The sequence below is a fragment of the Perissodus microlepis genome, chromosome 3 (assembly GCF_051167445.1).
Source record: "Perissodus microlepis isolate ML-2025 ecotype Zambia chromosome 3, ASM5116744v1, whole genome shotgun sequence".
Taxonomy (NCBI): Eukaryota; Metazoa; Chordata; class Actinopteri; order Cichliformes; family Cichlidae; genus Perissodus; species Perissodus microlepis.
In genome coordinates this window covers 11,489,068-11,502,828 of record NC_140463.1, presented here as the reverse complement: position 1 = coordinate 11,502,828, position 13,761 = coordinate 11,489,068, and the positions used below count along the sequence as shown (strand labels likewise).

At 44.2% G+C, this 13,761-nt stretch overlaps 1 protein-coding gene across 2 annotated transcripts; it reads right to left on the bottom strand.

Moving 5' to 3' along the window:
- Positions 1-4,271: 4,271 nt before the first annotated feature.
- On the bottom strand, positions 4,272-8,030 carry LOC146389903 (Fc receptor-like protein 5). Of its 2 annotated transcripts, XM_084913552.1 has the most exons (6): positions 7,919-8,030; positions 7,414-7,449; positions 6,660-6,923; positions 6,335-6,580; positions 6,075-6,248; positions 4,272-5,925 (listed from the first exon to the last, which is right to left on the bottom strand). In XM_084913552.1, exons 1-6 carry the CDS (start codon positions 7,947-7,949, stop codon positions 5,831-5,833), a joined length of 846 nt encoding a protein of 281 aa, XP_084769678.1. In that variant the 5' UTR covers positions 7,950-8,030; the 3' UTR covers positions 4,272-5,830. The 2 variants fall into 2 exon arrangements, with proteins under 2 accessions (XP_084769678.1, XP_084769689.1); XM_084913563.1 differs by lacking the exon at positions 4,272-5,925 and having other exon boundaries at positions 6,055-6,248.
- Between the last annotated feature and the right edge of the window lie 5,731 nt (positions 8,031-13,761).

The window sequence follows — 13,761 nt, the reverse complement described above, 5'->3', positions numbered from 1 at the left end:
AATGCAACGTTGCCTGGGGGCCTGGATGCCTAAATATAATCAGTCCAGGTTTTTCAGCCTTGATCCTTCCCTGCATACTTTGAATGGCCCGTGAAGATGATGGAATCTAGTTTACTGTTCACTTCCCAGGCATCTTTCAACTGTATGTTACATTATTTGCAAAAGAAAATTCTCATATTCTAAATTTTACAAAAGTCCTCGATAGTGTAAAAAATGTTGTTTTTGATATTTAGGTATTTGTGTGTTTGTCGTAAAGTTCAATAAAGAGCCCAGTTCCAAAAATGAATTTTATTTTTCTGGCAATTTAAAAAAAAAAAAAAAAAAAGACAAGTAACACATGAATGTTGACAGCACCTTCTTTTCAGACCGACTCAGAGTCATACTGAACACAAAAGGTGAATCTGTTCACCTTCTCTACTACCCACATGTTGAACGGGTTATGCCTTAATGAGCCCTGTGGTAACATGAGACAAACAACAAATATATAACCTTAAATTCATATATGGCTGCAGGAAAATAGGTCAGATAATTAAAGAGGAGTTTCTGCTGAGAATAACTTTCAGAAGTTGTGACTCATCACTTTGAATGTGACTAACTGTCACATAATCCACAACAACACTGCACTAACTGGCTTCAAATTTATGTATAAAATGTATATACTATATTCCAATGTATACTATAATAACCTTTGCTGCATTGTTGTAGGAAGCATTTGAATTAATTAAAACTTTACTAACAGCATGAATTAATTTTTTTATATAGCACCAAATCACAAAAAGAGTCACCACACGGCGCTTTATATTGTAAGGTAGACTCTACAGTAATACATACAGAGAAAAACACAACAGTCAAATGACCCCCTATGAGCAAGCGACAGTGGGAAGGAAAAACTCCCTTTTAACAGGAAGAAAACTCTGGCAGAACCAGACTCAGGGAGGGGCGGGGCCATCTGCTGCGACCGGTTAGGGTGGGAGAAGGAAGACAGGATAAAAGACATGGTGTGGAAGAGAGACAGAGGTTAATAACAGATATGATTCAATGCAGAGAGGTCTATTAACACACGGTTCAGTAAGGACAGATCATTAGAAAGAATTAACATGATTTATTGATTAAGAGAATATAGATAAATGTTTGGTGATTAGACTCTGATGGCTTGTCTTGGCAGAATGGAACCCCAGCTGTGAAAGGGATTAGAGCAGAACCCCCCCGGAGTCTAGATGCTTGTGGTGGAGATCCAGGTGGCTTGAATGGAGCTTGAGTAATGAGAGGTGGAGATGGGGAGGAGGTGGGTGCTATAAAGGCGTCTGCAAAGGAGAATGACCAATGTGCAGTAAGATTTAAAGTACGCGGCATAAATGCTGATTGGCCTGGAGAAGGTGATTGGACTAGATGACACAAACAGTTTGACAGGGTGGGGAAGTGGAAGTGATACAGCTTAGATTCAGCAGGCAGCACCTCAGAGCTGAGGGATGTGAGAGGCCATTCGTTATTAAACTTGCTTCATTGAGTAAGAAAGGTGACTGAAGACGAAACACTCAGCGCAACATGGGAATTCATGTCCACAAACCATCAGGGAATCCATCCAGCTGTCTACACCTATTGCAGCATAACTAAGGGAGGATTCAGGGTCACCTGATCCAGCCCTAACTATGTGCTTTAGGAAAAAGGAATATAATTTGTTTAGCCTAGCATAATAACTGGAAACTGGTTGAGCAGCGAGCTTGTCTGTATTCAAAATTAAAGATAAAGATCAGCTGTACCTGGGCCTCCTTGTTCTGATGATTGTTTGCCCATAACTGATGTTTTCAGGTCTCACTGCTGAGTCCACTGAATCAGTCACTACACAATAACATACATTTAATTTAGTGAGGTACAACAACTGCAAATCTATACTATTATCACACACAGCTATAGCAACACTTAATTTACTTTCTGCAGCATTAAGAAACAATTAAGTGATGATGTTTACAAACTGCATCAGCTTTTCAGAGTTTCCTCCTCTAAACACCTGCTGCTGACCACAAAGCACTGGGGGGCATTTCTGAGAAAAAGAAGCTGGACGACCACAAAGCTGCCATCTTGTTTCAGTGCAGCCTGAGATACTTCACCACAGAGCACAAAGCAAACACTTTCTCACAGCATGAATAATATTATTAACAAAGCAGAACACACTGCAGTGAGAGGTCTGATCAGACTGACAGCAGGAAGTAGCTGCTGTGGTTTTACATGCAGAACTTTAAAAATGATTCATGCTTTGAAGGACAGTTTGAGAGGCTGGAAATGAACAGTTAATGTTCTTTCTTTACTAATCTGTCTTTTCATCTCTCTGTTTATGTCTCATAGTAAAAGTCAGTTATTCCTGATAATAAAGCTAACAGCTAGTGTCAGCACAGACAGATTACAGACACATCTGAGCTGCTTTTACTGATCATTGGTTAGTTCTAACATTACTGAATGTTCTGTCAGGTCTCTGCACACATTACAGTCTGATCTATATTTTTTATCTATTTATTTATTCGTAGTCTGGGATGTGTGGTGTTCTTGTCACTATTCAGACAACCTCTGAACTCTGAGCTGCACGGTGCGGGGTTGTGAGCAAAGGTCCCACTGAAACAATGCCAGGACCTGATACCAGTGAGAGTTTAGAAACATTCTGGTAGGAACACAAAGGAGCAAAAATCTTAAAGAAAATATGTGAACTCAAATACTACCTCTGCTTTGCCAGACTGGCTGTGGTTCTTTTCTTGACAGCTTTGTACATGACATGAGTGATGATGTCATCCTGTCCAGCATTCAATTGATCTGCTGAAATTTTCCAAAATGAAGAATAATATAAATTAAATATCTAAACAGAGATTATATGGGCATTTCTGAGAAAAAGAAGCTGGACGACCACAAAGCTGCCATCTTGTTTCAGTGCAGCCTGAGATACTTCACCACAGAGCACAAAGCAAACACTTTCTCACAGTATGAATAATATTATTAGCCAAACCAGCACACACTGCAATGAAGTACTGATCAGACTGACAGAAGGAAGTAGCTGCTGTGGTTTTACATGCAGAACTTTAAAAATGATTCATGCTTTGAAGAACAGTTTGAGAGGATCGAAATGAATAGTTAATGCTCTTTCTTTAATGATCTGTCTTTTCAGTCTCTCTGTTTATGTCTTATAATAAAAGTAAATTATTCCTGATAATAAAGCTAACAGCTAGTGTCAGGACAGACAGATTACAGACACATCTGAGCTGCTTTTAGTGATTATCGGTTATTTCTAACATTATTGAATGTCCTGTGTGGTCTCTGCACACATCTTTCATCTATTTATATTCCTACCGTGTTTATTCTCCTGCTGTAACTATGTGAATATACCAAGTCTGGAACTAATAAATGCCATCTTATGTTTTATTCTCCATAAAACACAGCAGTGAGTCCCACTGGTAAACTGGCAGATATGTTGATGCATTTCTGTGAACATAAATAGGAATGAAGTAAAAAGTTTAACAAATTATTTTTACTAAGTATTTTCTGTCTGACCCTCTGTCTCTAAATCTAGATCAGCTGGTTTAGGAAAACTAATTAATTGTGGTTGTAAAATAAAGTTTTATGTGTTCAGCGGGAGCCACAGAGCAGAGAAACAGGAAGTGTTCTTGGTTTAAGATACACTGTAACAGAAAAAAAGGAACCACTAAACAGTTTTAAACTTTATAACACAAAATCAGTTACACTTCAGGGATGTCAAACTATCCAGTGAGGAAAACGAAACCATTGTGTGTCTATTTCAGCTGCTTCAGTGCAAATCAAGGTGTCAGCAGTGGAGACACAACAAGAAGTTAAACTCAAAAAGGTGAATGGTTTAGTCAGTGGTTCTCACAGATCATTGCTCTCTTCTGATGTCTGACTGATGTTTCTCAGTTTTGCTTTTTCCTGCTGTTCTTGTCACTGTTCAGACAACTTCTGAACTCTGATCTGCACAGTGCTGGGTTGTGAGCACAGGTCCCACTGAAATAATGTCAGCACCTGATACCAGTGAGAGTTTAGTAGGTTTCTGGTAGGAACACAAAGGAGCAAAGTCAGTACTGCTGCTGGGCTGATGCTTTGTCTCATCTCCAGGTATTTTACCTACTGGAGTCTGTGAGCCTTTGTTATGATTTGGCACTATATAAATAACACTGAACAAAGCAAACCTTGTTACAGCACATGTGAATCTACCCTCCTGAAGGTGCTCGACTACCAGAATGGGCTGCAGGGACCACCTCATGCTACCATTAAACACAAGCAAAAAGCTAGAATTATACTCTGTGAACATCTTCTTTCCCTTTTTTATTTTTAAATAAACAGCTTTAAAACAGGATAGCATTTAAGGAAAGTATGAGTGAGGGTGTTTAAATAAATTAAAACCATGTAACAAGTGTTATGTGTCTCTGCCACGGTACTGGGTCTATGACCCAGTGTTTTGTGTTTGCTTAATTTATATTGCTTGATTATTTGTGATTCATGGCTTTGGTTTCTTGCTGGTTTTCTGTGCATATTATATGTCTCTATATGTCATGACTGAGTCTGCGTCTTTCTGAATGTCTTGTGCTTCCTGTTTTATTTTGATAGTCCTTGTCCTATGTCAATGTATTCTGCTCTGCTTCCTTTGTCTCGTTATGGCAGATCAATTCCAGCTGTGTTCCCACTGGTTCCCCATGCTCTGGTTGTCCTGCCTGTGTATTTAAGCCCTGTGTTTTCCTCTGCTTGTTGCTGGTTTGTCTGCTTGTCTTCCCCTGTTGGTCCCTCTGTGTTTCAAGTTTTTCTTGGCTCTTTGTCGCTGGTTGCATGTTCCTTGTTAGCTTTCCCAGTTTAGGTTTTTCTTAGTTTAAGTTATAGCCATTTCCTGGCTTGGTTTATATGTTGCTTTCCACTATAAAAAAAACCCTCACTCAGTAAGTTGTCAGTGCCTGCTCTTAGGTTCACAATCCTCTTTAAACTTAATCTTTTCAAATCTCTTAGACTGAGTTTCTGAAGTGTTTTTTTTTCTTTCTTTCTATCAGAAACAGGATGCTGGACGACTGCAGAGCTGTTAGCTTCAGTTAACCACAGACCACAAACACACAGTCCAGCTCACAGTGAACAACAATCAGTAAGCACAGAGTTAAACACATGATTAAATCTGAAAAAGATCAAATATCACAAAAAATAAAAACTTGAACATTGTGAATTCCAGTTTTGATAACACTAAATCAGGAAAATGTCCATTTACTTTTCCTAGAATCCACATTTACTATACATCACTATATACTTCTGATCATCCCTCACATACTCTATAGTGACCTTAAAATCATTAATCATATAATTAAAGTCAAGATCAGGCTTCAAAAACCTACATCTGATTCTGCACTCATATTAAATTCAGTTTAAGATACAAGAAGCAGAAAATGTCAGAGAAAACATCTTCATAATAAAGACTGTCATCACAATGTACATGTATGGCCTCACTTCCAAACTGGGAAACTGCACTGAAGTCCTTCTAGAAGTAACTCTTATTACTCACTATGTTTTTGGAAATTACATCCCTAATCTGTGTGAAGTAGTGCGTTATACAGCTTCCATTGAGATGTATTTATTTAGTGGCAATTCAACAGTAATTTAAATATAATTTCTGCTGAAGTAAAGATTTACAAATCTCAAAAATAAGCAGATGCAGTTCCTCTATTATCCTCTTGAAGCATCAATAGTGAGTCAGCCCCCAAAGACTAACAGAATTAGTTCACTTTAGTGATTAAAAATAGAACACTAACTAACTTTACTACATTACAAATGGCTTGAAGAAAATATGTAAACTCAAATATTACCTCTGCTTCATCAGATTGGCTTTTGTTATCTTGACAGTGTTGTACATGACATGAGTGATGATGTCATCTTCTCCAACTTCTGCTTGATCTGCTGAAATTATGCAAAATGAACAACAATATAAATTAAATATATAAACAGAAATTAAATTTAATAAAAGTTGTTACTGTGATCATAATGAATGTGAACTTTATTCTACTAAACAAACTCAAACCTGAAAGTTCAGGAAGTCTGAGTCTCACCTTCAGGTTTCCTGTGAACACATCGTCTCACCATCAGAACAAGTAACACCAGTAGAACCACAACACAGACTGATGACAACACGGGAATTACAGGATGAAAGAGTGATGGAGAAAGAGTGATGGAGGTGGAGCTAGGAGCAGAGGATGTAGGTGGAGGTGTGGTGGTGTGTTCGTCTAAAATAAAGCAAACACAGTCATTAAGTTGTCGTCACATTGTGAATGTTGAAACCTGCAGAAACACAGACAGGTGAGTGTGTCACCTGTGACAGTGATCCAGCTGGATGGAGACTCTCCATGACCGCTGATGTCACACTTGTAGACGCCTTCATCAGACCTGGAAACATGCTGGATGGTCATGTGACCTGTAGGCTGCTTCCTGATGAGGGAGCCATCTTTATAGAAAGCAGCTGGGAGGTTGGAGGGAGTGGTCTTTGTTTTACAGAGCAGAGTGACGTCATCTCCCTCCATCACAGGGAGGACAGGACTCTGCAGGATCACTGATCCACCTCAACACAGAGACAAACTACAGCATTTCATCCATTTACACACAGCTTCATCAACACTAACTCCACACACTCAGCTTACCAGTGACTGTCAGGTTAACCATGTTACTGATGGGGCCCTCTCTGGACTCACACCAGTAAACTCCACTGTCCAACTGGAGAACACCACTAATGTTGCAAGTAGAACCAGCTGGTTTTCCCCACCCATCTCTACACTGACTCTTCTGTTGTTTGCTTGTGTTTCTCCTCAGAGTCCATCCAGCAGAGCTGTCGTCCTCCTCACAGCTCAGAGACACAAAGTCTCCTTCAAAGAACTGAGAGCTGCTGGGACTCACAGTCAGACGAGCTGTGAGGGTTAAAATTAAAAACTGATGATTTGTTATACAGTGGAACCTCAACTTACGAATACCCCATTTAACGAAAAATTCAAGTTACGAAGGCACTTAACGGCAATATTTCTGCCCCTGTTACGGCAAAATGCCCGGTATACGAAATCCGCAGGCTCTGATTGGCTGAGCCCAGAATGCCTATGTATACAATGCCTTCCGAATCATGTGACAACCCCCTTGGCTTTTGTACTTGCGCTTTGCTGTTCCACTTGAACAACGTATTTTTGTTGCAGTTAGCAATTAGCCTATAGCTCATCGTTCACTCAAAAGGCGCGATGGGTTTTCGACTTACGAAAGACCCTCAGGAACTAATTAATTTCGTAAATCGGGGTTCCACTGTACTTTTTTTTTTTTCAGAACTGAGCTCCACTGTGAAACATGAACCCAATCAGGTCATATCAGTGAGCATTTATCAGGTTTAAACTGTGACAGAAGAAGGTTACTGACCTTGGTTTGTTGTGCAGCTCAGCAGTGAGATCAGAACTAAAGAGAAATGACACTCAGGTTGATTTGAGCTGAAGATAAAGAACTCCACACAAACAGCCGACAAACACACAAACTCGTCTCTTTGATATATCTGCTCATTTTCATGTGAAAAAACCCCAGCTGGTAGAAGAGTAAGTCTTCAAACAAGTTTTTATCCAAAAAGCTGCACTTAAATGATCATGTGCAAAATATCCACTGCATTTAAATAACACAGTAAAGTTATGTGTCCACTGTCCAGCTGTGTTGATATAATGAGTGAATGATTTGATCTTTTCACTGCCTGCTGTGTTTCCTCGACTCCTGAGCAAAGATAAAGAGTCAGTTCAGACCTGCAGTTGGTCCTCATGGTGTTTTGAACTTGAACTCAGCCTGATTTGTTTTTCATGTCTTCTCCTCCATCATCAGTTATCAGGAGAGCAGACAGTCAAAGTACAAAAATTCAAACAAACACAGAAATTCTACTTACAGAGCAGACACAGCACAGATGTTTCCTTCATCGTCCTTCTCACTCATTTGAGCTTTTTTTCATTTCTGTCACTGACACCAAGTAAAGCCCGCCCTCTTCCTCTGAGCACCAGCTTTTCTATTGGTTCAAAGGCATTTTTACGGTATGTCTTTTTAAAAAAAAAAAAAAAAAAGTCTTCCAGCTGTGCAGAGACACACTAAAGACAGACAGACAGAACGCTAATTCAAACGCCACTAGAGGGGGATGTTTGACTTCTACATGGATATAAGCATAATAACACTTCAGCTGCATTTAACATGTGTTTATCGATAACATGCCTGTTAGTTTCAGCATGTTTAGGTTACACAGGCACATCAGAGGATGGCACATCTTTACATGCTGTAACAAGTTCCCTTTCAGTCGATTCACTCGGTACAACACATAAGTATGGGATGTCACGCCCTCGCGTGTCCTGGCTGAAGAAGCGTTTATTCACGCCTTTAAGGCAGATGACGTGTGATGACACGCGCATGGCCCCGCCTGCACATATAGCCGCTGTCCTCACAGTCATCCCTCAGTTCTTATGCGCTTCACCTCGCTGAGAACACCTCTGCTGAGTTGGGCTAGCTAGCTGCTGCTTGTTAGCTCCGTTGTCTGCCGACTTGAACTTAGCTTAACTGCCCCTGTTGGTGTTAGCCTCCACCGCGCAGTTGGTGTGTAGGCTGCCCGCAGAGCGCTAATTTCAAGTTTTCCCGTGCAGCGTTTTGCTTTGTCTGTGCGTTTTGCCGCCAACTCCGGCGCTCGACCCTGGAAAGACGGGTGACGTTTGTGGAAAAAGTGCTGGGACGCTCGGCTGTCGCACGGCATGACCCTCTCCTTTCCGAGTCTGGAGCCCCGGCCCCGACGAGGATTTTCCGGTCGATGTCCCCGCAATTAGCTGGGCTGACCACTTGGAATATGTTGACGGGTTAGCCGATGACGAGCCGGAACCATGCAGGAGCGCTGACGGGCTTCAGCCTGGGTTGAAGCCCGCCAGCGCTCCCCAGGACGATGACGTGCTGGACATCGGCCTGGACATCCATGGTTTGTCAGAGGATGAGCAGGAGAGCTCATTGTCGGCCCAATGTGCCGCCGCTGCTGCGCCGGTCGGCCACGATGACACCTCTCTTTTTTCCCTGTTTCGCCGTGCTGCTGAGAAGCTGCAGGTGGACTGGCCCTCTCCTCCGTCAGCTCAGAAGCCGTCGCGGTTCGCGGGGTTTTTCCTCCCACCGGAGCCCGCAACGGTCAAAAACTGCCTTCCCCTGTTCCCAGACTTTCTCTGCGAGCTAACAGAATCATGGGACAAACCTCTGTCTACCTGCGTCACTGTGCCCGGCTATGGACAGCACATGGAATTGGACGGCGCCGAGGGGGCTGGCTTAGCAAACCCACCCCCTATGGAGCCGTCTCTGGCTGCTTATCTGGCCCCGTCCCATAACCATTGTGTCGGCGGCCCCGCAACTCTGCCGTCCAAGCACTGCAGATTCTCTGCTTCGCAGCTGGAGAAGATTTATTGGGTTCGGGCCGGCACTACTCGCGCCATGAGCTCCGTCACCATGCTCCAGACGTACCAGGCAATGTGCCTGGTGGAGCTCGGATCGCTGGTTCCTGATGACAGCCCGCTGGCACCTCTTCTTAACGAGGTCAGAGTCGCCACAGATTACATCCTCCGTGCGTCTCGCTGTGCAGCGCTCTCCCTGGGCAGAGGGATGGCTTCGACAGTAGTGGCGCAGAGGCATCTGTGGCTGACCCTCTCTGACGTCCCGGATAGGGACAGAGCTGTATATCTGGACGCATCAGTGTCTGCGGCTGGGTTATTCGGACATTCACTTGAAGCCATTTAGGCTAGATTCGATCTGAGGAAGAAGCAGACAAAAGCTCTGCGCGACATCATCCCCAGACGTCAGCCGAAACCCAAGCCCGCAGCTAGCTCTCACAGGCCCGCCGCTCCTCTGCCGACTGGCAAGAGACCGGCGCCCACTGCTGAAGTGGGTGTGCCGCCAGCGAAAGCACATCCTCCGGCCCGAGCTCCACGCCAGTCGGCCTGGAGCAAAGACCCACCCTCGGGCCCCCGGCGGGACCCGATGCCCAGGAGGAAGAAGCCTCAGCCCTCCTAGCTGTGGTTTCGAGTGGAGAAGGGGTCCAGCAGCAGAGAGACGCTGCTTTTACCCCTCTGTTGCCGCCCAAGAGGTGCCGCTTAAGTTCTGTTCAGGTTGTCAGCCCTAGAAGGCGCTGCACTTTCCTAACACTGTCTCCCAAGCACAAAACCCCTGCACACAAAATGCCTCAGGTAACTCCCTGTTCAGGTGTGTTAAATGTTCAGGTGACCACATCGAGTGTTCCCGCTGTTTTTCATTGTTGTGCCCCAGAAAAGGTGCCTCCAACAAAATGTATGAATGTACATGTTTCAATGTTACAATCAATAAAGAGTGTTGTTTATTCTCAAACAATCACAAATGCTCAGCCGAATGAGCCAGGTCAGGCAGGTGATGCAGTCCCCTGCAGACACACTGGGGGGCGACAACGCCCCGCCGACGGTGCTGCAGGTCAGCCAGCTGGCTGCCCACTTCCCTCAGTGGCGCGCTTGTGCCCCCCTCTCCGTGGGTGCTGCAAACCGTTGCCATGGGTTACTGGTTGCAGTCGTAAACACGACTGTCAACACCGAGGCGGCCATGATACTCAGAGAGGAAATAAAGGCGCTATTGCAGAAAAGAACAATACGAGTGGTCCCCGCTTCGGAGACAGACAAAGGTTGGTACAGCCGTTATTTTGTTGTTCCGAAAAAAAGGGGGAGGGCTTCGTCCCATCCTCGACCTGCAAGTCTTGAACACGTATCTACAAACGTACAGGTTCAAGATGCTAACACTCAGACAGCTCTTGAATGCAGTCGGCCCGGGAGATTGGTTTGCAACAATCGATCTAACAGATGCTTATTTTCATGTGGTTATACACCCGAAACACAGGCAGTTTCTGAGGTTTGCATTCGAGGGCGTAGCCTACGAATACCTAGTGCTGCCGTTCGGGCTGTCGCTCGCTCCTCGCACCTTTACGAAATGTGCCGAGGCAGCGCTAGCGCCCCTCAGAGAGAGGCATCCGCAACTTAGCCTACCTAGACGAATGGGCTCTCGTAGCTTGCTCCAGAGAGCAGGCGGAGACACAGCTGTCGCTGGTTCTGTCACACATTCAGACACTGGGGTTCTCTGAACTTTCAAAAGAGCTCGCTAATCCCGAGTCAGCAGATTACTTTTCTCGGTTTGGAAATATGCTCGCTTTCCAGCCACGCACGTTTGTCGGAACACAGAGTGGCCGCGTTTCATCGCTGCCTCGCTCAGTTTCAGCTGGGACGCAGACTGCGTTTCCAGACGATATTAAGGTTGTTGGGCATGATGGCATCTATGATCGCCGTAGTGCCACTTGGACTGTTAAAAATGAGAGCGTTTCAACGCTGGACTCTCTCTCACCGTTTGTGTGCATCGCTTCACCTCCGGAGGAGGCTGCCGGTAACCGCGTCTTGCATACTAGCTCTCCGTCCTTGGAGGGAGCCCAGGCTGCTGCATCAGGGCTCTCGGAATGGGAGGGTGTTGTTTCGCCAGGTGGTGTCCACAGATGCTTCCCTAAGAGGGTGGGGAGCGCTGTGCGAGTGTGCATCAGTGAGAGGGATCTGGTCCGCAGCCCAGCGCCAGCTGCACATCATCCACTTAGAGCTGTTAGCAGTGTTCTTAGCTCTAAAGTATTTCCGTCTGAACCTGGGGCCAGAACTTCTCTCCAGGGGGTTACACCCTTTAATAGTGGCTCAGATTTGGGATCTATTTGGCAAGGCGCAAATAGATCTTGTTGCTTCCAGGGTAAATACTCACTGCCCCCTGTTCTTCTCCATAATCGACCACGATGCACCCTTGGGCTTGGACGCGCTAGCGCACCAATGGCCAGACGTGCTACTGTATGCATTTCCCCCAGTGGAAATGATATCTCCAGTTCTAGAGAGAGTGCGTCGTATTCCCTCTCTCTGATTCTAGTGGCCCCTTGGTGGCCCACAAAGTTGTGGTATGCAGAGATAATCAGCCTGCTAGCAGCGAGTCCTTGGCAGCTCCCTCTTCGCAGGGATCTCCTCTCTCAGGCGGGAGGAGAAGTGTTTCATCCGCGCCCAGATCTGTGGCGTCTTCATGCTTACCTGCTGAGAGGTTAAACTTGATTGCCTAGTGTGATAGCGACAATTCAGAGCGCTAGGGCCTCATCTACTAGAGGCTTGTACGCTTACAAATGGCGAGCCTTCGAGCAATGGTGCCAGGACCGCCACACTCTCCCATTTCAGTGCTCTATTGTGGATCTTTTAACATTCCTGCAGGAGCTGCTGGATAAGGGCCTTTAATTTTTGACAATTAACCCTTTAAAGCCGGTCAGAGCGGGCACGCTCCGTTTTGCGTAACTATTTTTAAATCCCGGTAGCACTGCATCCACGTAAGCTAGCGCATTAATTTTTTTTGCATATGAAACCGGAGGAATTGTGCTGACATCTTATGCCATCAGCTTGTCCTAGGTCAAGGTTTCCTTCCACATATAGCTTTGCAAAAATTGCATAAAAGCGCTTGCAGGAACAAAAACATAATATTCCAGAAACACGCTTTGCCGATCCGATCAGCTGTTCATAACACTTCCCACATTGAAAGAGACGTCAGTGCGAACGATCGCATGTCCACCATTTCCTGTCCAAAACCGGAAGTGACATCATTTTCGCGGAAAATTTAGTTTTTTACTTGTAGGCCTTAAAAGCATATACTGGTGTTTTTATAAGTCATGTTTGACTTTATGCTTTTCTGAATAGTTTCTGGGATGCTTAGAAGTCGAATTGCACTGCTGGAAATAGTTTATTTTGATGCACATGCTGTTTTCTTTGCAAATTTGCATCATAGGATTGTTTTTCGTTTTTCCTGCAATATATAAAAATTGGTGTATCTCAAAAATAAAACTATGAAGACACTCAAAATAAATTTCCTGTTGTTGTAAACTATTTTTTGCAACTTTTTTGTATTTAAAGTTTTGAGGGATAAACCTCTTAAATTTCTCTAAGTAGAAATATATGTAAAAGAAACAAACAAAAACGATTTTCAATTCTTTTGTAGTTTATTGCACTTTTTTGCAATTAATGTAGTTACTATGGACTTAATGCATACATATTATTAAAATATGGGCTATAACAGTTGTATTGATGTATAGCAACTTGAAATGCTCCCAAAAATGGCTCTACAGCATGTAAAAATATAAAGTAAGCTCTGGCGGACTTGGTTCTATGGTAGGTCTTAAAGGGTTAAGGTTTATTTAGGAGCTATATCTGCTTGTCATATTGGCTTTGACGGGGTGACACCAGGTGCACATCCCCTCGCCATACGTTTTCTGAAAGGAGTTCGCCGGCTGAGGCCCGTGCTTAAGTCCAGTGTCCCTGCTTGGGACTTGTCTTTGGTGCTGGAGGTCTTTTGTAGCCCCCGTTTGAACCCATTGAGTCTGTGGATATGAAATTTCTTTCATATAAGACTGCATTACTTCGTGCTTTGGCTTCGGCAAAGCGAGTGGGTGACCTTCATGCGCTGTCTGTGCATCCCTCCTGCACACAGTTCTCTCCTGATGGCCACAAGGTCATATTGCGTCCAAATGCTGCCTATTTTCCCAAGATCATGCCTGCATCTTATAGCTCAATGGAGTTTGAGTTGCTGAGCTTTTGCTCCCCTCCTTTTGCATCTGAGGAGCAGAGGAGGATGCATTCTCTTTGTCCAGTGCGTGAGCTATGCACCTACATTGAGCGCACTCAGAATGTGCGTTTATGTGACCAG

Bases quoted from the DNA above. Each gene is read 5' to 3' on its own strand.
- LOC146389903 (XM_084913552.1), bottom strand. From the start codon at position 7,949: ATGAAGGAAACATCTGTGCTGTGTCTGCTCT. The intron at 6,924-7,413 runs GTCAGTAACCTT...TAACCCTCACAG, and splicing joins GAGCTGCACAACAAACCAAG to CTCGTCTGACTGTGAGTCCC. The intron at 6,581-6,659 runs GTAAGCTGAGTG...CTCTGTGTTGAG, and splicing joins GGTTAACCTGACAGTCACTG to GTGGATCAGTGATCCTGCAG.